Here is a 23,710-nt window from a genome sequence, read left to right as displayed (position 1 = left end):
TTTCATTTATTATTTTGCTAACATTCGCAGGCATATCCGCAGTGCTTGGTAATTTTACCGGCGGAGGCTTTCTGCGTATTAATCGTGCTAGTCTGTCCTTGATCGCCGTGAACACTTTGCCAGAGGCTTCACCGATTACACCAGAAGCTTTGTCTTTGATAACATCAATAGCTTTTGACGATAATTGTTTTGCAATTGGTCCCGCCTTTGGAGCTATTCTTGTAAACAATCCTTGAATAACATTTCCAAGTCCATCTCCATAATATGCACTGTAAACAGGATATCGCGAACTTACCACTCTCTCTCGTCGGGTCATATGATGAGAGTCATGTATGATCATTTTATTTAATTAGTTATTTCTCTAATCGACTTTCAATCGCGGCGACTTTCAATCGCTGTCCATGAGTTCATCAATAAGTTCTCGATAGATGTGAGTATCCATGATGCCGCCTCGAAATAGTCGCTGACAGATATCAGCCGCTTCATTAATTATTTCCGGAGAGTTATTTCCAGCTCGTTTTCCTCCGATGAGAACTTCCATCCGAGATACGTCGTTGATAACGCTATCAGGACAAGTAATGTGACCACCAAGACCACTACCTGTAGTCGTAAAGCCAAGATCTTCGAGAACATCACCGCCTTCATCTGGACGCTTCTCTGGTGGCGGCGAATAGGGAGGAGGAGATCCTTGTTGCATACTTTTGTCAAGTTTATTTATTTCGTCTATAAGTTTTGAGTATTTTGGATCGTTAGTTTTAACCGTTTTCTTGTCGTAGTACAGACGATAAGCCCATTTAACAAAATTGTCATTAGTCGTGGTCTTATACTTCTTGTTTAAAAAATTTTTTTTGTTGCGTAAACCTTCTAACATCACTTCAGGCAATTCTTCTTCTGGTATATTTTTAAGGATTTTAATAAAGACCGGATCAAATCTTGCAGTTAGTTCGGCAATTTCCTTTGCTGGTTTGGGTGTAGCAGCTTCGGCGACGGGCGGAGGTTGAGCTGCAACGGCGGGCGGAGGGGGTGCTGCAGCGACGGGCGGAGGTTGAGCTGCAACGATATCAGCTGGAAGCGTTCGTAAGATCTCTCTTGTTTCCGTTAGAGTTGGAAGAATACCTTTTCTTCGTTGTTCTTGTTGTTCTCGCAGCCTCCGCTCCCGTTCCGCAACATCCACCACCTCTTCAAAAGTCTTAGGCTCTCCCAGTAAAGCTCGCTCAGTAACCATCGCAGCCTTTTTAGCAGCTTTTTTAGTAGTTGTTGTAACGGGTTTAAATAATTGTTCTGCACCTTCCATAAATTCAACTTGTGCTAGCTGCCGTGCTTGTAATTTTTCTTTAACACTATCACGGACAGGAAGAAAATTTTTGATTGCTTCTAGTCGCTCTCGAGCTAGTCTAGCAGAATGTGCTTCTCCGATGTTGGCCATTATTGTTAACTTAAATTTTTAATTCACAACAGAAATCCTAAAATGATTAGCAGCAGAGAGACTACGCCACCAACGTCGTCGTCGTGCCCCCCCCCCCCCCCCCCCCCCGGTGAAGAAACTTTTATTTATAGCGAGTTATCGCTGTCGAAATAACCCCTTCTAGCCAGAAAAGAGGATTTAGTCATCATAGTTTCTGGCTAGAAGGGTTATTTTTGTGAAATAAGAACTTCTATCAGAAGAGTTTTCGATAGATGGTCCTGTTGGACGAAAAAATTGGTGGGCTCAGTCTCTCTGCTGCTTTAAAAAAAAAATAATATTTCGCATTTGATAACGTCGTAAGAAAATACGAATTCTTTTTGCACTTATTTCTTCTTTTAGCAAGTCATATTACATGCCACTTTATTAGACCAACAAGTTTTTTTTTTTTCCCCTGGTGTTACTGGTAGCCGCTACCAGTAATTTCAGAAGAAAAAAAAAATGGATATCTACTTGTTGATCTACCGCTCTGTGTACCGACTGTTCGGAGGACCAAATACATGTTGCAAATGCATTAGTCAGTGCATTTTGTCATTATTCTACATTTTAAAAAACTAGTTAGCATTTGATAAAGTAGTAAAGATAATGCCAGTTGTTGTTTTTTTCGCACTTAATATTTCTTCTTTTCGCAAGTAATTTTAAAATTTTACATACCGCTTTGTGTACTGATTGCTCGGATGACCAAAACGGTATGAAAATTCATGTTGTAAATGCATAAGTCAGTGTATTTTGTCATTATCTTTCAATTAAAAAAAGAATTTTTGAATATGATAACGAAATACAGAAAAAAAAATAGCTCTTTTCGCACTTTATGTTTATCGCGAGTTCTTTTCGCACTTTAGTACCACTGGGAATTCCCACAACCAGAGGCTTGGAAGTGAAATTTTAATGTCATGAATTTTAATGTCGAAGTTGCAATGATTACACCTGGATATTTTTGATAGATTGTATTATAATCAGGTATTTTGGTTCCAAATCATAAAAATCTGTTTTTGTTTTACGTGTAATGTTTGTAAAATAGCTCAATTTGATAGATCCTTTTTGACCGGAAGTGGAAGACACCGATTGCGACCAGTTGTCATATTACGAAAGGGAACTAGTGGTGATGGAATATAGCATTACTTTTGCAGTGGTATGCTCAATATATCAGAGAGAGAGAGAGAGAGAGAGAGAAAACTGCACAGTGTGGAAGAGAATTTTAGGCTAGATAGGTCAATTTTATAGTACCATCAAACATGTTCTCCGCTTTTGTTTCTTTTGATATGACCTGTCCAGCTAAAAAAAAAACCAAGACACACCAAGACATAAACACAGTGGACGGCGCTAATTTGAATGAAAAGAAATCAAACGTACAGCATACTGTAAATTTGTTTTAAAAAGCTGATGTTGGCAGCACTGCAATTGATTTCAACGTCATTTACGCAGACGCAAATGCTACAGAAAGGTATTTAATGGATTGTGTCATTCACACCACGTTAAAGTACGATTAACACAGTTACCTTAGTATTATACCAAAATATATCCAATCAAAATGTCACAATACAATTATCAAAAATGACCAATAATTATAGACCTCAGTGCTGTTGGCATGTATAATTGCAGGCATCAGTGAATGACGATTTGATTAGTGTGATTGACCATTAAAAATGTGCTAATTACTGTTAAAAAAAATTTGGGGGCTCTTTGGATTTCTTTCCATTCAAATTAGAATGCATTCATTAACTTAATAAAAGCCACTTAGAGGTGTGTTGGTATTTTTTTTAATTGCAGACATCAGTGAATACATGTGCCATTAGTGGGATTCACAATTAGCAGTGTGCTTATTGTTTTACACAAAATTTCTCTCCGTTATATAAATTTACAGTTTGTGCTAAATTTGATTTATTTTCATTAAAATTAGCGTTAATAAAAAAAAGTGATTTTAATTATAATTCACTGTTGACATCTTTTTTCATGAATGCATGAATTGGGGTTAATTTGTCCTATGAATGGGGGCAAAATGTCTTGGGAATTTTCTTGGGGTTGAAATGTCTAGGGGTCCCAATGTCTTGCTTCCCCCAAGACACCCCAAGACTGTCCCAAAACACTCTCACTTACCCATAATACATATATACAATTAAATAAAGTCAAAATAAAAAAGTAATCAGTATAATTATGCATTGTATATTTATCATTTAACCCTTTCATCACTACGTAACTGGGAGCATAGAGTCCTCAACACTAAGTAACTTTGGAGTTGTAAAGCAAAATGACTTGTGGATTTTGAAATAACATAACTTTGCCAGCTTTAAAGATATCTGGCTGGATTAGGTGTCAAAATCAAGGTTAAAAATCAAATTTTATGACTGATTGACTAAAATGTGCATACCTATTACAACTGTTAAAATACAGGTGCAAACAGGTAGCACAACAGGTAAAATACAAGTAATTATCTATTTACTTCTTAGAAAACTTATAAAGTTCCCAAAACTTTTTCAATTTACCAGGTGGCACCTGACTGTGTGCATATTAATTTTTAGTGATTAGTTTGTTTTCTTCGTGACCAGAATGCCACTGACCTGATATTAATTGTTTCACATTCATAGGAACAAGGAAATCAACTGGTTTAGCATCATTTTCAACATTCTCATCAGTGTTGTCACCATTTCTGCCAGTTGACATAACAGAGTCATCATCAGTGATTGATTGATTACTCTGTATTATGCATTGATCAGTGGCAACAATTTGCTGATTTACATTGTAGTCATTGTCTATTGCAAAACTGTTTATTGTCTCTGATAATGTCTTTGATGATGATGACTTCTTGGTTCAGGTAATTTTACAATCCTTTTCCATGTTGTCCATTACTATGAAAGAAAATTTTTGTTTATTGCCTACGACAGGTGTACTCATTTTGGGAGGCTGAAATTTCGCATTGTTTGCTTAACTGCCGTTCTTTAGAACCTGGACAAAATGATTAGAAGTCCAAATGGTTCCATGCATTGGACCCATTCTGCTCCATAATATGGTAAGAAACAATTTAGTCAACATTTCATGAGTTTTGTTAAATGAACTATTCATTTTAGGATACAGAGTCTGAATTAGTAAACCTACTACAGCAGAAAGGGCCGTTATAGTCCATATTGATGAATACCCACCATCTGTGCAGCATGAAATGAGCGATTCCTAATATTAGGGAGAATAGTCCATTAACTGGTCAAAGTCTGATTGTGATTTGTAAGTTTCAGCATTTCGTGACATTTCAATCAATGTGCACAACCTCAATTCTGATGCCAAATCTTCACTCCCTGTTAATGCAATTGATACAGAGTTGAAAAGGCAGTTGTTATTGCCAATACTGTAGATAGTTACGGTACACTGAACAAAGACAAACCACATTTGTTCATAATTTCTTGTGCGTTTCTATCTATTTCCACAAAATCAGATGGGATGACCTGTTTTTCATAGAACTGATAGGACTCAAGGAACAGTCCCTCTCTTGTTGTTGCTAAGCAGAGACTGTCAACACTGTAATGAGACACCTGTGCTAAGCGGCATAATCCTCAAGTGTAGTTGTTAGTTGAAGTCCCCATCTCAAACATGAAGCAGTTGTTGCATATATATGGTACTTCATCATTTTGATAAAAGATATTAAATTGTTCTGCAGATAACTGCCCACAATATGAATGATTCCATTGTTTGCAAGAGTCGCAAAGTATGAGTCAGACGTAGTTTCAACGACATGAGCTGCAGGGCCAAAATGATGCTCTTTTTATTGTGGCAATTATGCGAATTTCCAAGGCATTGTAGATTTCTAAACCTAGACTGATCTAATAAAGATTTTAATATATCAACCAACAAGCAGATATGAACTGCTATAAAATTAACTGTGATTATGTACACACCAAAGACTTGTTTATAGTTAATGCACCTGAGCTAAATACATGTGTGCACTTTTCCATGCAAGCAAAACAAACAAAAGAAACACTTTTTATACTGATTAGTTAATTTTGCAGCTCATTAATCAACTGGATTAATGCCAGGATAGTGTCCATTTTGTCTAATGATGGCATCCTGTTTGGTTTCCCTTAATGCATTTATTGGATTAAACTCCGCCATGAGTCGTTAATAACACTGTAGCCATTAAGAAGATTAAATTCATGAGTCTTACAATTTGCCAAACAAATTACCTTCGAATTGCTATGTATCTTTGATACCATGATATTTATGCTCTCCACTGCGCGAGCACATCAAACAAAATAAAAATCGTTTTGATACTGATTAATGTTGTCAAACAAAGGCATACTTTTAGGTTCTCCTTTAATTAGTTAATTGGAATAAATTACCTTAAAAAATGCACGATAAAGAAATTTTACGCATATTGATTTTGTCAAAATTAAAAGTTCTAAAAGGTTTTGTAAATACAATAAAGTAATTTAAATATAAATGTAGTGCCCGCAGGTTCTAATTATTCATTATACTCCAGTTGGTCACAGAAAATGAATGTAAAAAAAACAACCTTTAAAAGAATTACTGAAAAAATGATACTGATCACATTTTTTGATTTTTTTTTATTGTATATATGTATACTGGGTAGGTGAGAGTGTTTTGGGACAGTCTTGGGGTCTCTTGGTGATGTCTTTGGGTAGTCTTGGGGGTCTTTCCTTTGGAGATTACTGACAAGGGAAAACTATACAGATGTTACTCAATAACTATACAATGCATAATTATAGTGATTACTTTTTTTTTTTTTTTTAAATTATATATATATATATATATATATATATATATATATATATATATATATATATATATATATATATATATTGATTGGGTAGGTGAGTGTGTTTTGTGACTGTCTTGGGGTAGTCTTGTTTATGATAACAAGGGGATATGGTTGTTGTGAAGAAATATGGAAGATTGGCTGTTTGTAAGTAATTATTTACAGCAGGCACCAATAATATTGATGATAATTGAAAGCAATAGCAAATTCAAAGACAATAATACAGCATATTGGTCTACACATTGATATAATAATCAATGGATGAGGTGCACAGTCATTTGCTTTTGTCATTAAAAAGGGTTGAAACTAATGTTAACACCTACACCCATTTTGGGAGTAGGGGAGGGTGTTATCTTTTGATTCCTACACCTACACCCATTTTGGGAGTAGGGGAGGGTGTTATCTTTTGATTCCTACACCTACACCCATTTTGGGAGATGGGGAGGTGTTATCTTTTGATTCCTACACCTACACCCATTTTGGGAGTAGGAGAGGGTGTTATCTTTTGATTCCTACACCTACACCCATTTTGGGAGTAGGGGAGGGTGTTATCTTTTGATTCCTACACCTACACCCATTTTGGGAGTAGGGGAGGGTGTTATCTTTTGATTCCTACACCTACACCCATTTTGGGAGATGGGGAGGCGTTATCTTTTGATTCCTACACCTACACCCATTTTGGGAGTAGGAGAGGGTGTTATCTTTTGATTCCTACACCTACACCCATTTTGGGAGTAGGGGAGGGTGTTATCTTTTGATTCCTACACCTACACCCATTTTGGGAGATGGGGAGGTGTTATCTTTTGATTCCTACACCTACACCCATTTTGGGAGTAGGAGAGGGTGTTATCTTTTGATTCCTACACCTACACCCATTTTGGGAGTAGGGGAGGGTGTTATCTTTTGATTCCTACACCTACACCCATTTTGGGAGTAGGAGAGGGTGTTATCTTTTGATTCCTAATTGAAACAAGCATCTTTGATGAAGCTGAGGAATGAAGCCACTTAGCAGTGTTGTTTACCACAGTATAAATTGTTGAATTCTCAGCTTCACAGGGGACATCAGGATTTTTCCATTATTGTACTGTGATGATCAGTTGGGTCAAAATGAGTACAAGTGACAAAGGAATCTTTTATATTCAAATAAAACACTGAAGTACTTTTTTGCAAGTATCTTTACAAACAGCGATCTCACTTGCATTTTTTCTCAGCAGAATTTTTACCTTGTCTGTTGAGTCCAGAATTTTAAAATGTTACCTCTTTTTCAAGCAGTCATTAAAACGTTTATACACTTTTATATTTTTGGTATAACAAAGGTAGAATGGTTTTCTGTATGATTCTAAACATGCATATCCTGAATACAAGCAAACACAAAAATGATTATTAAGCATTTCATGGATGACATTTCTTGCTGCATTGACTTTTTACCTGCCTTCTATTATAATTGATATGTCTCTATCTTCTGCAAATTTAGCTTAGAAAAATGGATACTTGACTAGTGTTGTGTTGTGAAAGATAATATTTGGAGTTTTCTTCAACGTTTTTCCATAAAAGCAGATGTACATTGTGAACAATCTGCCATCAAAATTTGTCAAATTGTGTTCAATAAATGCATACAATACATTAATGAATAAATGAATCATATAAGTTCATCTACTGGTTTACTCATATCAGAACTTAATTTAAAAACAATTGTCCAATATTATTTTTTGGTTTGGACTTTGTTATTTGCATCATAAGGTCTATTGAATTTTACACATATATACAAATTTAATATAGAAAATCCTGGCATAAGAAAAGTAATATCCTGTGAGAAATTCGAGTCAATGAGCAAAGCTGAGAGATGAAATTCTGTGAGAATTTTCCTCATTTGTTGAGATGTCACAGTTAAGGGAAAGATTCAGTTTGCTGGAAATGCTTTTCATTTTTTGTCCACCTTGTCGTCAGCTTGGTTTATAACTGATTTCTTGAAAAGTTCTAATTTACATGTGTCTTTCACTAAGATGTCAATGTTTATTGTACTTTTTATGTTTCACCATGCTAAATCATCAGTCTTTCATTTGTAGAATATCATATTTTGAAGAGGGCTCAACAGTAAATGTGTAAAAATGGCCAGTGAAGGAAAAGGTAAGATCTCATATTTAGATACATGTACAAGCATCTTTTTTTCTTCTGTGCTTAACTAACTTTAGCATTTACGCAGTGATGAATGTATCAGGCTTCCTTAAATCCCTTTATCTGCTGGACATGTATGGCAGTTCAGAGGTTTTGACTGACATGCTCTAAGCAACTGGACATCCAAAGTATCTAATCTAATCAATATAAAAAATTGCAAAATAAACATTTTAATATCTGATTCAGCACTTATTTATCCTGCTGTGTAAATATCTGCCAAAACCGTCACCAGAGAAATTACATCTGTAGCACTTACTGCAAATAGCGGTCTTCTGCAGTTTTTAGTTAGTTTTGGTGTTAAAACTGTCTGTTCCGTTTTTCTAGAAAACCATATCATAGCCTTTTCCCCTTAAGAACTTCATTTTTTTTAGGGCTTCAGAGGTTACCTCATGTTCCATCTTTAAAATCTGTGGACACATGTTTCTTACATATATATACAAATCACTGTGGTACTGATACATTTGTGTGTACTAAGGAAAATAATAACAGGACATGCCTCACATTGAGGACATCATTTTCCTTGTATATTTAAAACATTGGTATCGGTAAGTCCTTGTGTTATAAGGAAAATAAAGATAGGCCTGCTTAACGTTACAGACATGTTTCCTCTATCTTCAAAGTCACATTGTATTCTTTTTGTTTGAGCTACACATTGACATTGCATATGTATTATAATGTTGCTTTGATAAACAAATTCACAGGTGAATTATCTTGTTTTTCAATTGGGAAAACATCCAGTAAGTTTTCACATTTACTTCATGTCTGTCTTGGTATCCGTCTGTCTTTGGGAGACGATGGTGTAGCTTCCGGTTGGGTGTCCTATTTGCACCTTTGCAAGTGGTTGAAGAGTCCAACCCTAGAGTGTTGCAATTGCTGCTGGTGAACATTGATGCTTGTTGGGGCTATTGTTGTTTCGCCTTCCTGCTGGCTCTGACAGCTAGGCAACAGGTGGAGCAGTCGTCAGCACAGCTGTCCCAGTCATTGACGTTGATGTTGGCCATCTTCATGACCTTCTTGCAGACAGCTGTGTAATGCACACATGGCCATCCAGTCAGTTGTGCAACTTCTGCTAACTCGCCATATAGCAGGTCCATGGGAATGCGGCCTGGGTCCATTCTCTTGACATGGCCAAGCCAGTGAAGGCACCTCTCGCTGAGAATGGAGAACATGCTGTGTATGTTGGCGCATTCCATAACCTCTGTGTTGAGTACTTTTTCCTGCCACTGGATGTGCAGAATGTGCCGCAGGAATCTCAGGTGGAAGCTGTTGAGTTTCCTCTCATGGCTCACATAGGTGGTCCATGCCTCACTGATGTAGAGGAGTATGCTGAGCATGCAGGCCTGGTAGACGTGCAGTTTGGTCTTCTCAGTGAGGTTGGGGTTGTTCCATACCCTCTGGTTCAGTCTGGCCATAACTGCCTCTGCCTTGGCAATCCTGCTGTTCATCTCAGCATCAATGGAGAGTGAGCTGGAGATGGTTGACCTGAGGTATGTGAAGTTCTGAACTTCCAGGTAGTTCCCATCGATGGCGATGGTGGGAGGGGAGTCATCGTCCTGCTCCATGATATTTGTTTTCTTCAGACTGATGGTCAGCACAAACAACTTACAGGCATGGGAGAGGTGACATACAAGCTGCTGCAGTCCATCTTCCGTGTGTGATGTCAAGGCTGCATTGTCGGCAAAGAGTAATTCGCAGATGAGAACCTTTATGACTTTAGTCTTAGCAAAGAGAAGGGCGATGTTGAACAGCTTGTCGTCAGCCCCGGTATGGAAGTTCACTCGCTCGCTGCAGTCCTTGAAGGCATACTGGAGGAGCATGGAGGAAAAGATGGCAAAGAGCATCAGCACAAGGACGCAGCCGTGCTTCACTCCGCTGCTGATTGAGAAGGCCTCAGATGTTGTGCCATTGAAGCACACTGTTCTGTGCATGATCTTGTGGAACAATGTGACAACAGCAAGCAGTCGTGGGGAGGCAGCCACTCTTCTTCAGGAGCCTGAAGAGCCCGCTTCGACTGACCAAGTCAAGCACCTTTGTCAGGTCTATGAAGGCGATGTAGAGGGACATCTGCTGCTCACAACACTTTTCCTTCAGCTGGCATAGTGAGAAGATCATGTCTACAGTTGACCGGACAGCTCGGAAGCCACACTGGGACCCTGGGTAGATGTGGGAGGCTTGGGTCTGCAAATGTGCCAAGGCGATATGGGCTAAAGCCTTTCTGACGATGCTGAGGAGGGAGATGTCCTGGTAATTGTTGCAGTCGCTATGGTCTCCTTTGTTCTTGTACAAAGTGATGATGTTGGCATCCTGCATGTCCTGGAGGATGTGTCACTGTTCCCAGCAGAGGCAGAGGAGTACATGCAGGGGCTGGAGCAGTGCTGATTTTCTCCATCACCTCCCAGTTGGCTTCATACCAGTCATCATTTTTACACACCTACTTCCCATAGGCAGTGATGGCTTTACACAGCATCATGGAGTTGGGACCACTTGGAGTCGATGGTGTCATCAGGTGTCTCTTTGGTGAGAGCCTCCTGCAGTTTGCTAATGAATTGTCTTCTCTGAATTGCTTGCACAGCAGTTGTTGATGTGTGGGCAACCCTTTTTGGTGTGGTGCAGCTTCTTGGGTATTATTCGCGTCTTGCAGGCCACGAGTGGTCCGTGTCGCAGTCAGCACTGTGATAGCTGTGGGGTGAGGAGGACACTGGACAGTTCTGCACATCTGGTGATGCGAGGTCTAGCTGGTGCTAGTGGCAGAAACGTGGGTGTCTCCATGACTCCTGGTGGATCTCCTTGCATTTGAAGGTGTTGGTCACACATACCCTGTGCATGATTTGCAGTCTATACACAGGACTTGGGCTAGGGGTACGGACTGCATCAGTGTTCCCCAGTTCCCAGTTATACCTGTGAACGCTTATGAGATGTGGGGCTTTCCACGTCACGGCCCTTGGTCCATTATGAACCCATGGGCTAGTGGATTTTACCCTCACAGTTGAAGTGATGTAGCTCAAATTCCACCATGACCTCACCACAGGTGGCTTCCTTTTGGAAGGCTTAAGGTGATACATCATCTAGGGTAGACAGATGTTCTTGTCTCCCCGCTGTAACTCATGATGAACCAGAGAACATGGCACAGAGTTCTTCTTTGCCCCTTCCGACAAGGGACATGGTGATGCCCAGCAAGTCTCCAACTTGGAGTGTCCTTGACTATGATGATGATGATATACTCCTCATTGCCTCCAGGTAATTCTCAACAGAAGCTGTGGCAATGACACCTTCTCTCAGGCCCACCTCTTCAGCTCAGATGGATGAGAAAGAGGAGGTCCAGTTCTTTTATAACAAGGTTTACCATCTTTTACCCCCGTACTTGTGCCCCAACCAGACACAGTCCATAAGGATCCTTTCCATTTTGGGACCATCTCAACTGGACCTGTTACTTCTCCCACATTCATCCACAATTGAGGAAATATGGAATTGTTCACAAGGCCAATGTAGTCAGCAATGTAGAGGATGGTCTGTTTCTCCTAAAGCATTGTGACCCCCTGTTTCTTTTTCCATCTACCAGGTATTTACCCTGAAGTGGTCTATCAAACCTCATTTGTATGCAATGTGTCCAAAATTGGTATTTCCATGTTTGCCTGGGCATACCTTCCCATCTAAATAATTGATGCCAGGGAGCAGGAAACTGGTTCCTTGTAACCATGGTTTTGTGTGCCACCTTTTTCTTAGCTTCCTTTAGTATGCTGAGAGAGGACACATTGAATCCAGCTGTATTACTACGTGTGCAGGATTATGTAGCCAGGCATCTCGGCATGCACTCTATTGCTATGGCATTATTGGTGTACTTTTGCACATCCTCCATGACATAGTAATGGACTCCTCAAAAGTTTGCTTAACCATAGCAAAAACCTTTTAAGGGCTGCTCCTCTAGAAGTCAAGACCCTCTTGGGGGCATCATAGCTACCTGGACTTCTCCAGCCTTGTTGGATCACCAGTATAGATTTTTCTCTCCACTCCCAGTTCAATTCAGTCAACCAGGAAATGAGATCAGACAAATCACCCTCAGGGGCCATCTGCAATATTTCAAGCAGGTGTAAGCCCTGTCCAGTCCACAAATTCTGCTAGACCACTTCCACATTAGGTCCACAGTGCCCAGGTCACCTCAGATCCATGAAGTTCTCTGACCCTCCTTCCTTTCCTACTGGTAGGAAGGGGGGGGGCAGCCCTTGCAATTAATCCCTCTTTTTATCCATGCATCCCCATCACATCCCATTAGGTGCTTGCCCAGGCCTCTTAGAGACTTGGTCAAGCATTACGAGACAGTGGGTGTGTCCTCTCCATTGTTAACAAGGGTTATTGTTTCCAGTGTTGGGAACAAGAAGGGTCTTTAACAATCAGTTTCTTGCCTTCTACTCCTGAATCTTCCTGGTCACCAAGAAAAGTGGGAAATTTAGAATCATTATTGATCTCTCCCTACTCAACCAGTTTCTTTCGGAGGAAACCAACATGGAGACAACTCCTCAATCTAGAACGCTCTTTGTCTGTTAGATTGGTCAGTCTCCATTGACCTTCAGGATGATATTTACACATCCCCATATTTCCAACAGACCACAAGTATTTTTGTTTTTGCTGAGACTGAGAAATTTTTCATTTCTGGGTTCTGTCATTAGGAATCTCTTCTGCACCCAGTCTTTACCTGGCTAAGGGGTAACAGCCTACCCCCGAATACAGGGAACATTGATTCTCCAGTATTTCAACCATTTACAAGTTCAGTCCCTTTATCAGGGTCTGTCCCACTGTTGGTCTTCTGTAACTTGGTCACCGGACTTTGTTTACATGGTGATGAACTTCCTCATGAACCAGAACTTGGTTCGGGTTTTCTTTAGGACATCTCCTCCTGATGCATCCTCTACAGTTCCTTCTTGCAAGCTGGAAGCCTCACAGAGATTCTCCATCAACCCCGAACCCTCTAGGACCAGTTTTTCACCACCGTTTGCTTTGATAGATGAATCAAGACAGATTTGATGGGGGTCCACATATGTACACCTGACCCCCATTCCTATCTGTTTGCCAATGTATCAGATTTGGGCTGGATAGCTTATTTAGAGCCAGAGGGCATAATTGTCCACAGTTCCTCGACTCCCACTGAATTGTCCCTCCACATCAACAACATAGAAACGAAAGCAATATTTCTAGCATTGCAATGGTGCGTCAACATGATAAGGGGCCGATGTGTCATGGTCTCATCAGATAACACATCCAAGGAGGCACACATGCCCATTCTCTTTGCATGGAGATCTGGAGCCTGTTCAGCTGGGCAGCCTCAGAGAATGTCACAATCCAAGTTTGCCACATTCCGGGCAAGATAACTTATTAACAGACAGTCTATCCAGAAAAGAACGAGCCTTCCTCAACTGAGCGGTCTCTTCACCGCTCAGTAACAGAGTCCTTGTTTTTCCCTCTGCGGAAGACACAGAGTGGACCTGTTTGCTACCAAGCTCAATAACTTCCATTATGTTTCTGTCTAGTATCAGAGAGCACAGTAGTCAATACATTCAGCTTCCAGTGGGATCACCAATTCGTACATGCCTTCCCACTCTTCCGACTGCTACCACAAATTTTGCAATGAGTCTGAACTTCCCTGCTCAGATCATTCTCATCATGGTTTTGTGGCCTCAGTGATCATGGTCCATTGTTCTCCTTAACCTCTTGATCGATCGATCCAGGTCTCTATCTCACCTTAGGGATCTCTGTTGCTAAACCAGGGCTCCCTCCTTCATAACAGCCCACACATTTATCACCTTGTTTGCTTGGCTCATCTCTAGCATTATCTCTGCCAGAACAGGTTTTCGGGCTGAGTTGCCAGTTGTGTCATTCAGGCAATGAGAGCTTCTGCTTCCAAGGTCTGTGATGTCTGGTGGAGACTGTTTGGTGCAGTAGGAACATGTTGATACCCACTCCTCTCCCCATTACTTCAATGATGCTTTCCTTTTGCTCCTTTTTAAGTCCAAAAGATGTTCAGTACCCACTTAAGGCTATCGAGCTTCTGTCACCTTGATGCTCTTGTCTAGTGTTTTGGGTTCCAGAGACCTGTCTCCTGCTTACTTGCATCCAGATGGAATATTGTTTCAGGCCCTGTGTGAACCATAGAGTGAAGCAACCTTCTGCAAGACAAAGAAGTGTGATTCATGCCTTGTCTATTGACACTGGCTGACTCTAGTTTCTAATGGGTTGCACTTCCCATTAGGTAGGTTGCACAAGGCAACAGCAGGTTTCACCCTTCTCTTGGGTAGAACATCATGACAGCGGGTTGTGCTCTCCCATTACGTAGGTGGAGCACTGCAACCATGGGTTACGCCCTCCCATTAGGGAGGTAGAGCACTGCAGCACATCTCATATTTGTGTGTTTCTCTTTGGGGCCCATTGTTACAACACAGTATGGGGCTCAGAGAGGCATCAGCCTTCTATTGATGGACCTCTCCCTCTATTGTGAGTGCAACTCAGTTGCTGTGTTTGATCAGTTTGACTAGAGCATCAGCCTACCCTCATAACTGACAAATTCAGCTGCACAATTGTGGCAGGATAAGTAATTGCTGCTATTAAAATGAAGTGGGGGGGGAGTGTTTTGGGGGGCAACTAATTTTAACTATGCAGTACTTAACAGTCGCTATTTTCGAATCCCCTCCTTCCACCCTGCTCTGATGTGTTGCATAATTATCATCTGTGAAAAGATGACATCATGCATAGTGTTATAACTCTATGGTCACAAACTAAAGTAACAGAAAAGAAGCAAAACCTATAAGTTTTATAAAACGTAATAAAGAGTTTAATTATAAAAGTTATAAATGAAAAATGTGAGAGGAACTTACAGTATTAGAGTACTAGTTCTGATAAAGGTCTACAAAATTCCTAAATTAATAAACTGGGCCTCCAAGAATGAATCTGATTCCTTTCTCCTTATCTACACCATATATTGTGACTTTGCAGTAGACCTCATGTGGCAGCATATACTATTGACTTTTATGTCGAATTAAGTTTATTCACATAATCTAGCTCAACCAATGGGAAGCCACATAATTGCTCTGGAAACATTGATATCCCATCAGTCACTGAGAAACTATGCAGTAGGTGCCATTTAAGTCTTATTATTAAGATTATTATTACTAATTGTCAGCACATACATAAACATCTATTTATTGATCCTATGTAATACTGTACTGAAGTAACATAGGCCAGACTGTATACATTAAAGCCCTGAATAAGAATTATAAAAATTAGATGAAATCATCTACCCAGAGTTACAAAAAATATAGATATACATAACAATAGAACCATGTGACATATAGAGCAGTTTGCAGAATAAGAGTGGAGTGCAAAAGGTAATTCTGACTTTTTCTCCACTGGGAGGATGTCTTAATATCAAATGGACAGTTAGTTTTCAGTACAAAAATAGGATAGCTGCGCTATGCAATATCAGCGGGTAAGTATTGCATGATTAAAATTAGTTTACCCCCCCCCTTAATTAGTTTACACAGTATCAGCATGTAAGTATTACAAAATTAGAAATAGTTTACCCCCCCCCCCTTAAAAATAAAGGGTCAAACCTGTATTGCCAAAAGTCATTCTCGTGTAAAAGTGTTTAAAATTTTTTAAAATGTTGATCTGCCATCAGTATAGTTAAATTAATAACCACTTTAACAGGTCTTCTTCTAAAGGCAACTCAACTGAAATATAAAAATCATTTGGGCATGAAAGGCTTTTAAGTTTTGTACAAATTATGCCAGTTTGATCTCAGATATGGCCACTTCTACTAAATATAGAAAAACCTCTAAATGACTTTTAACGTTCCACTTAGTTTGATTTGACCAGAAAGCATGCAGGTTTGAGGACCTTTCAAACTTATGCAAATGATGTCATGCACCATCAAATATGGCTACAGGTTATTAAATATTAAAAAAATTAAATTAACAATAAACATCCCTCATAAAATTTATTTAATATTAGATAATGTTGTTGATGTGACTTCAAATGTGGACGAATTTTTTTTTAAAATTATAAAAACCTTAAAGCAATTGTTTTTACAAAATATGCACACAGCATTGGAAGAAATTTCTGTATTAAACATCATTCTGACCCAGATTTCTTGTCCAAGTGCTGTTACAATTGGCTAATTGTGTCACCAAGTGAGTAATTCCAGGCATGCTGTAGTTATTGCAGTGTTGTGTGACAGTATTATAAAGGGGGAAACTTGGGCATGTGGAAATTGGATTTGGGGCTTGTGGAATTTCAGCCAGGGCTTGTGAGTTTATTTAAGTTACCAACCCAGGATTTCTGATGTGAAATCATAGATGACTTGTAACAAGCGGCAGATGAATGATCATCACAACACATTCACATTCTTTACCTCAAACAATAAATATCAGCAACACCAATATTAAACTCAGTCAGTCAGTATGAAACCTAGGTGTTACTCTGGACAGTACTCTCACATTGCACCAACATGTTATGAATATATGCAAGGCTGCATATCATGAGCTGAGACGCATCAGCTCAATTCGCAAATATCTTTCAGTTGATGCCACTAAAACACTTGTGTGTTCATTAGTACTTTCAGGACTGGACTGTTGTAACTCAATTCTGTCTGGTTCATCTCAGTATCTACTCCAGAAACTTCAAAAAGTTCAAAACACAGCTGCTTGGATCATACTTAGAGTACCATGATCAGAGCACACCTCCCTGCTGCTCTGTACCCTACTGACTATCCATTCAATCCAGAATCAAAACACAAAATTTGTTCTCTGTGCTACATTTCACTGATGGACTCCAGTCCAACATACCTATTCAGCCTCACCCATGTGTACACACAAGCAAGATACTTATGCTCCTCTTCTGACAATCGTATACTCATTATTCTCACTATGAAAACGAAGTCATATGGACAACATACCAGCACCCAGCAATGTGGAATGAACTGACCACTGAACTTAGACACAAAGACACAGTGATCCCATTCAAGAGTGCTCTTAAAACTCACTTATTTCGACTGCAAGAACAAACCTAAAGACTAATAATGTTTCATACCTTAAATATTTTCAGCATGTTTTTTGTTTTCTAATTTCATGGTGTTTGTGTTTTGTAATCATATCATTATATATGTTTTTATGTTATAGGTGTTTAATGTTGTTGTTGTTGTTGTGGGGTTTAACGCCATTTCTCAGCACACGATAGGCTATGCATGGCGGCCAGTATTTAATGGTGGAGGAAGAACCCGGGAAAACCCCGGAAAGAACCACCGACCCATGAGAAGCTACTGGCAAGCTTTCTCACATACCCACATTGGCCAAATCGTAGACTCAAACCCACGCAGACTCGAACCCACGCAGACAGAGGTGAGATGGCAGTGATCCATAACGGAGAGCGCTTTAGACCACTCGGCGACTCGGGGCCCCGTCTAATGTTGTAAAGCACTTAGAGCTTCTTAAGATTAGGTGCTATACAAAGTTCTCATTATTATTATTATTATTATTATGCTTGGGTCTCTTGTTTATTTTAGATCATATTTTTAGAACATGTGAGACATATCATTTCATGGAAATTTTGTTCCTTCTTTTTCAGTGAAGCTTCATCGGACTGTCTTGAGTCGATGTCTGCCAAACTTGGTGCGGGATCTTGATTTTAAGGCTGTCTATATTTATATTTATCAGAAGGAACTTTTTGATGATATCACACTGCGTGATATCTCGGTAAGGATGCTGAATTGAAGGATGAGAACATGTATATGGTCATGCATAGGATTGTGTGATGGATTAATGTGGTACATGTACATATATGGCTGGTTTTTTTGCAGCTAATGGGTCAAGTTAGCTATGGTATTAACCTTTAATCATTGTGTGCTGTCCATCTTGCATCCATTAGCAATTCAAATTTTCTGTGATTGGTTTCTTATCATAAAGAGTTCAACCACTGTACACAAAAATTTACCGAGATCATCCTGGCATCAAAGTCAGATTTCAAATGATGCCAATCTGCTATCAAATACTAAAGATAGGATACCATGTAGAAACTTCTCAAAAACTGCTCAATAGAATTGAACAGTATTTAATAACAATCTGGCATCAACCCTTTCAGATATATTTTGTTTCTTTAAAAAACAACGTTCAGTTATTTTTGACAGTATTGTTGTGACCAGATTAATTGGCTAAATGCTTATATGAATGTCTTTTTGATCAGTGTAAGCTAGATCAGCTCTCTCAGGCTCACTTTGGTCTCTTGTTAAGGAAAGGGAGAATTTCTTGTCAATCAAAACATTTGTAGCATCTACAAGGTTGTATAACTTCATCAGCCTAAGATGGTAAAAGATGACATTTAGCAAGGAAAATGACAATTTACTTACCTAGATTTTTATATATATATTTTTTATACACAGTATGAACAAAGAATTTAAAGCAAGTAAAAAAAAAATCATACTTATTCCACCTGGCAGCAGTATATTGTTCATGCCTTTATATTGGACAGTAGCCACTGTATAGTTTGACAGTGGTCAGTTTTAGCAACTTTTTTAGGCATCTTCACCTTCATAGGCATTATCTAGCTGTATTTCCAGCAGAAGGTGAACATTTCCTTGATGATCTTTATTAACGCATGTATGTCCTAAAGTCTATGCATTGGACATTTGATTTGTCTATTTTAAGTCAGATTAAAATTTCGGCAAATCAGACAGTTCAATTCCAGACTGAAGTTTTGATGGTAAAAATGTATCTGCCCCACAGTTTACAAGCATCTCTCTTTAATATAAGTGTATTGATTGGTAAACTTTATGTCTGAATTAAATTTAAGCAACTTAATCATTAAATTTAAGTACTAAGTTTAAGCTCAGAATTAAGTTTGCATTTAATTCTGCAGGAGCAGAGAGTAACATCGGACAAAATAAGGGAGCTAATACAACGACTTCAGCAAAGAGATCAGAATACCTATGGCAAGTTTAAAGAATGTCTAGTCCTGTCCAAACAGGAGTATTTGAAAGACTTTCTGGAAAAGGAGGAGACAAAAGTTTACATGGAAGTCAATAAAAAACATGGGGAAATTCTAGAAAAGGAAAAGGCAAAAGTTTCCATGGCAGTTGAGGAAAAACATGCAGTTCAGCACACAGGTTGGTTTGCAGTTTTGTTTTCTCCTCCATTGCTGTAGAGACTAGTTGCAAAAATTAGCATCCAGTCTCAGTATTTATTTTAGCTGATGTCTCCTTTCAAAGTTTAACCAATGGTCACATGATGAATGTGTAGAATGTTTCAGAATTTAAAGTATTGGATAGAAAATATTACTTTATGGTTGTGGTTTGGTACCTTTCGTTTGCACTTGTTTTAAACAAAATTTATGAATGAGCTAATTGTGGTCTCGCATTGGTGAGTACAAAGTGAAATTAATTCAATAAGCTTCATGTATTTTATTTGTAATAGGTTTGAATTTAGGATGAAACTTGTACAAATTCCTTTTCAAAGTTTATTTGAAGAAAAATATTCGGAGTCTGCCAGATGGTTTTACATCACAGTGAGATTGCAATATACAGTGCTTCTAATGCACATGCAAAAATAATTTTGCTGCACTTTTTGTTTTAGGTATACAGCAATAATAGTCAAGTGCAGATCTGTTGTAAGTTGATTGTTTTGTGTGCAATAGATAATAAAGGCTATGATAATATAATCTATGCTTACCATAACTTATATAATTTTTGAATCCTAATTTGTACACCCCACAATAAATTTGGTAGGTTCACATGTTGTTACTGTTGTTAAAAGTAGGTCTGTCCATCCCACTTTGGTTGGATTTGGGGTTTGGGTCAGATTTTTAGGTGATGTGGTTGGCATTCATGTTCTGTGAACATATTTCTTCTTCATACTTTTGGAGGTCTACTGCTACCTTGCAAATCTAGCCTTCCCAGGCTAAAACATTTTAGCTAAAAATAAAGCTAAACATTATCTGCACGCTTATGTTTAATATTAGAGTGATCTCTCCTTGGTACAGATTGGTGCCAGATCCCATGAATACTGCAGTTAGTACTTCCACACATGTAGATTTGCAAACTCTCATCAAAAATAGAGGTTTTACAATCCATTACCAATTTTGTAAAAGTTTTACCATTATGCAGGTTGAAGGATTCTTTTTTTCTTTCTTTGACTACAAAGTTGTATCTTTGCAGTATTATCAATTTGCAGTCATTTCACACTGAGGCATCCTGGGCTTGTAATTTGTAGTCATCACACACATAGGCGCTTGGGTCGCATAGACATCTGTTCACATTGTTACAAGTGTAATTAAATAAATGTACAGGTATGGAGTTTGATATAGAAAACTGTATAATATTGCTGTATAATTTCTGTATAGTTGGATACACACAGGCAAGTTTACTATACTAATTTACTCTTAGCATTCTATATGCCAGGCTTAATTGACTTTATTGTATAGGCCATGACTTTACTGTATAGGCCATCATTTGGTAACAGTTTCTTAAATATATATTATAGCATCCACTTCGTAAGTATCAGTAGTGACACTGCAGTGAATACACTATCGACTGCCATGTGTGTTATTTTACAGGTAAACATGTTTATATAGGATATAGTGTAACAGGATGATCATGGTTGGAATAATAGCAAAGACACTGAAAGCAGTATCTTGAATGAAATGTTTGTTTACAGTGTAATTGAAAACTGAATTAATCTGACTTAACTCATGCACATGAAGTCAAACAGTGACTTAACAGAATGATGAACATAGAGTTAAACAACTGATATAAGGAAATTATATCATTCTTAACTGGAACTAGACAGAATATTTAACATAAAAAAGTAATCAAACAGGAATCAACACAAGGAACTTACGAACAAATATGATTGATATATTTATCTATCACCACGGATGATTAATATTTAAAATGTAAAAATGAACAGTGTTTCATCTACAAGCATTTATATTTGATTTCATTCATACAGTGATACCAAATGATTATTTAGCAGTAGAACCTGTAACTCATGGCATCTAGTTGATGATGACAAAGTATTTTCAGTTTCACCACTCTTGTCGAATGGTCAAGGAGCTACCACGCATGGTCTGCTTCTCCCAGTCTGCCAAAGTTGGTCCCTCACTGCAAGAAAACCACTATCATCCTCCAAGTCAATATCACCACCAATGGCAGCACGCAAGTTATATGAAACCCCACTGAATCCTACAACTCCCCATCGAAAATCTCAGCATTACAGCTGAAGATTGCTTCTGTAAAGTGGACAGTTTCCTAACAAAAGTTGTGCTGTGATCATAATGTCTGATTTTACTCTCTAAGTACCCTGGTTATGATGTTGTCCATGTCTAGAGGCTTAAGGTAATTGCTTTTCTCACTGCAGGCACTTCACTCATGCAACACTGGGTGAAACTGAACTCAGTATTTTGAAATAAAGACATAAATAAATCACTCTCATTTAAAGCTGAATGTGGAAATGAAACCCTAGCACATTTTAGTTCAGGTAAAATGCATTATTATCAAGTAAACATAATTCCATGACATATAGCTCCGTATGGCCCCTAATCTCATAAAACAAGATCCATTCAGGGCTACACCTTTAGGTGGTGTTCTACAGTTTCATATTTTGCATAGGGTTAGATTATTAAAGAAAAAGAATTTTCCCCCTGGTTTTCCTTACTGGTTTTACTGGCTATTTGAAAGAGACCTTGTATATATTAGGTATTGTTGAAAGAATGCAGACGTGCACGTATAACAAAAACTGCTTGTTCCACTTGCTCGTTTTCACTTCCTGGACTTTAGAGGTAAATTGTATTTTTTAAAAAGTCAATTTTTCATTACATTTTATATATTTGGTAGATCATACATTGCACTTTCATAAACTAATTTGTTTTCCCTTTTTCAATAACTGCTAAAGATAGTGTACTTTAGACTAATTCAGTCAATATTTTGAGCACATGGGACAGACATTTTGGTTGGCTGTGTGCTTTGATCATATACAATTTCCATAAGTATAATATCCGATGAAATTTCAGCCATAGTACATGAAAGTGATATAGAGGTTTGCCAGCATTCTCTCTACTGTGCATGTTGGAAATGCAAATTACTTCACCTTATCTCTGTCACTCTCTCAGAAGTTTATAATATCTGTAGAGCACCCCATTATATTTCCTGCTCTATTTGATCATGAGCATGTCTAAATGCAAGATCTGTAAATGTTGAAAATATGTGACTGAAAACCATCCTACTTGTGTAGTTTGCTCCTGTTGCCATTCTAAAGAAATATGTCATTTCTGCTCAGCATGGACTGGACGTCAATGAGCTACTGTTCTTGAAGCACAAAGTGTACATTGAAGATGACATAAGTATCCATGCAGATGTGGTTTCATTGCAGGATTTACTTTCTGAAGCATATAACACAACATATAGGTCTTCAGGCACAAAGCATCATAAGCCATCATGCTCAGAGACAACTCTGGCTCCTCCTTCACTGCCACAGCAGGATTTACCTTTATTGGCAGTACAAATAGGCCATTGATCACACTGGTTCATCACCGTCTCACTTGCTGGGGAGCAAGATAGTCCAACAAACAGTCATGGTTACCATCTCTCGTACAAGATTCACTGACCCAATGACCAGTTACATGGATAAAATATCCCATACCCTGTCCCAGTCTCATGAACTGGATACGATATTGTCTACTAAGATGACCCTGTTCCATCGTGACTGGACTCATTTTCTCTGATCACAATGGACCTGTTCCATTGCAACCACTTGAAGGTCACTGTATCTAACTTGGGACATTTTGTGGGTATAGTGAGCCAGCATCTTCAGCATTCTTCTCCAGTTACTTCACATGTAGCACAAGAGACATCAGCTTCACCACCTTTGTCCAGAGACAACAAAACTTCAAGCCCTTCATTTCTATTAGATTTGATTTTGCTTTGACATGCAAAGACTTTGACTAAAGAAAATTTCTGCCGACTGCCACTGGAGTTCTGCCATCTTGAAAAGGACTGAAGCATTGCATCAGTGGAAATCGGGACTCTTCTTACCCCACAAGGAATGGATGATATATCTGTAGAGACACTTTCGTCCTGGATAAAATGAGTTGTTCTTTCTTCATATCAATATGCATTTATGCTCACAAAGTTAGTGCAATCACCACAAACATTGCATTGGAGCAAAACTGTTCTCTTACACTATCCTTATTATGGGATGGAAGATTGAGTCCACTTTCTCCAGCTTTTATTTCAGAGATCTTTCATCCCAAAGGATTTGATCTGGTGGGACCTAAAGTCA

At 38.6% G+C, this 23,710-nt stretch overlaps 1 protein-coding gene across 3 annotated transcripts in view; it reads left to right on the top strand.

The window, feature by feature from the left end:
* The first annotated feature begins 2,305 nt into the window (after positions 1-2,305).
* Positions 2,306-23,710, top strand: part of LOC149789267 (uncharacterized) — a 37,529-nt gene continuing 16,124 nt past the window's right edge. For 2 of the 3 annotated variants that reach the window (XM_089975448.1, XM_089975445.1), the window contains exons 1-4: positions 2,306-2,422; positions 8,291-8,351; positions 18,009-18,136; positions 19,296-19,542. In XM_089975448.1, the coding sequence (XP_089831574.1) occupies positions 8,333-8,351; positions 18,009-18,136; positions 19,296-19,542 (394 nt within the window). In that variant the 5' untranslated portion in view covers positions 2,306-2,422; positions 8,291-8,332. Of the gene's footprint in view, positions 2,423-2,450; positions 2,595-8,290; positions 8,352-18,008; positions 18,137-19,295; positions 19,543-23,710 lie in introns of those variants that run through there. The other variant, XM_089975447.1, reaches the window with a different exon arrangement.

The sequence above is a fragment of the Sinohyriopsis cumingii genome, chromosome 11, assembly GCF_028554795.1.
Source record: "Sinohyriopsis cumingii isolate HCF-2022 chromosome 11, ASM2855479v2, whole genome shotgun sequence".
NCBI lineage: Eukaryota > Metazoa > Mollusca > Bivalvia > Unionida > Unionidae > Sinohyriopsis > Sinohyriopsis cumingii.
Note: the sequence above shows the minus strand (reverse complement) of the source record. Positions and strands in the feature narration are given on the sequence as shown.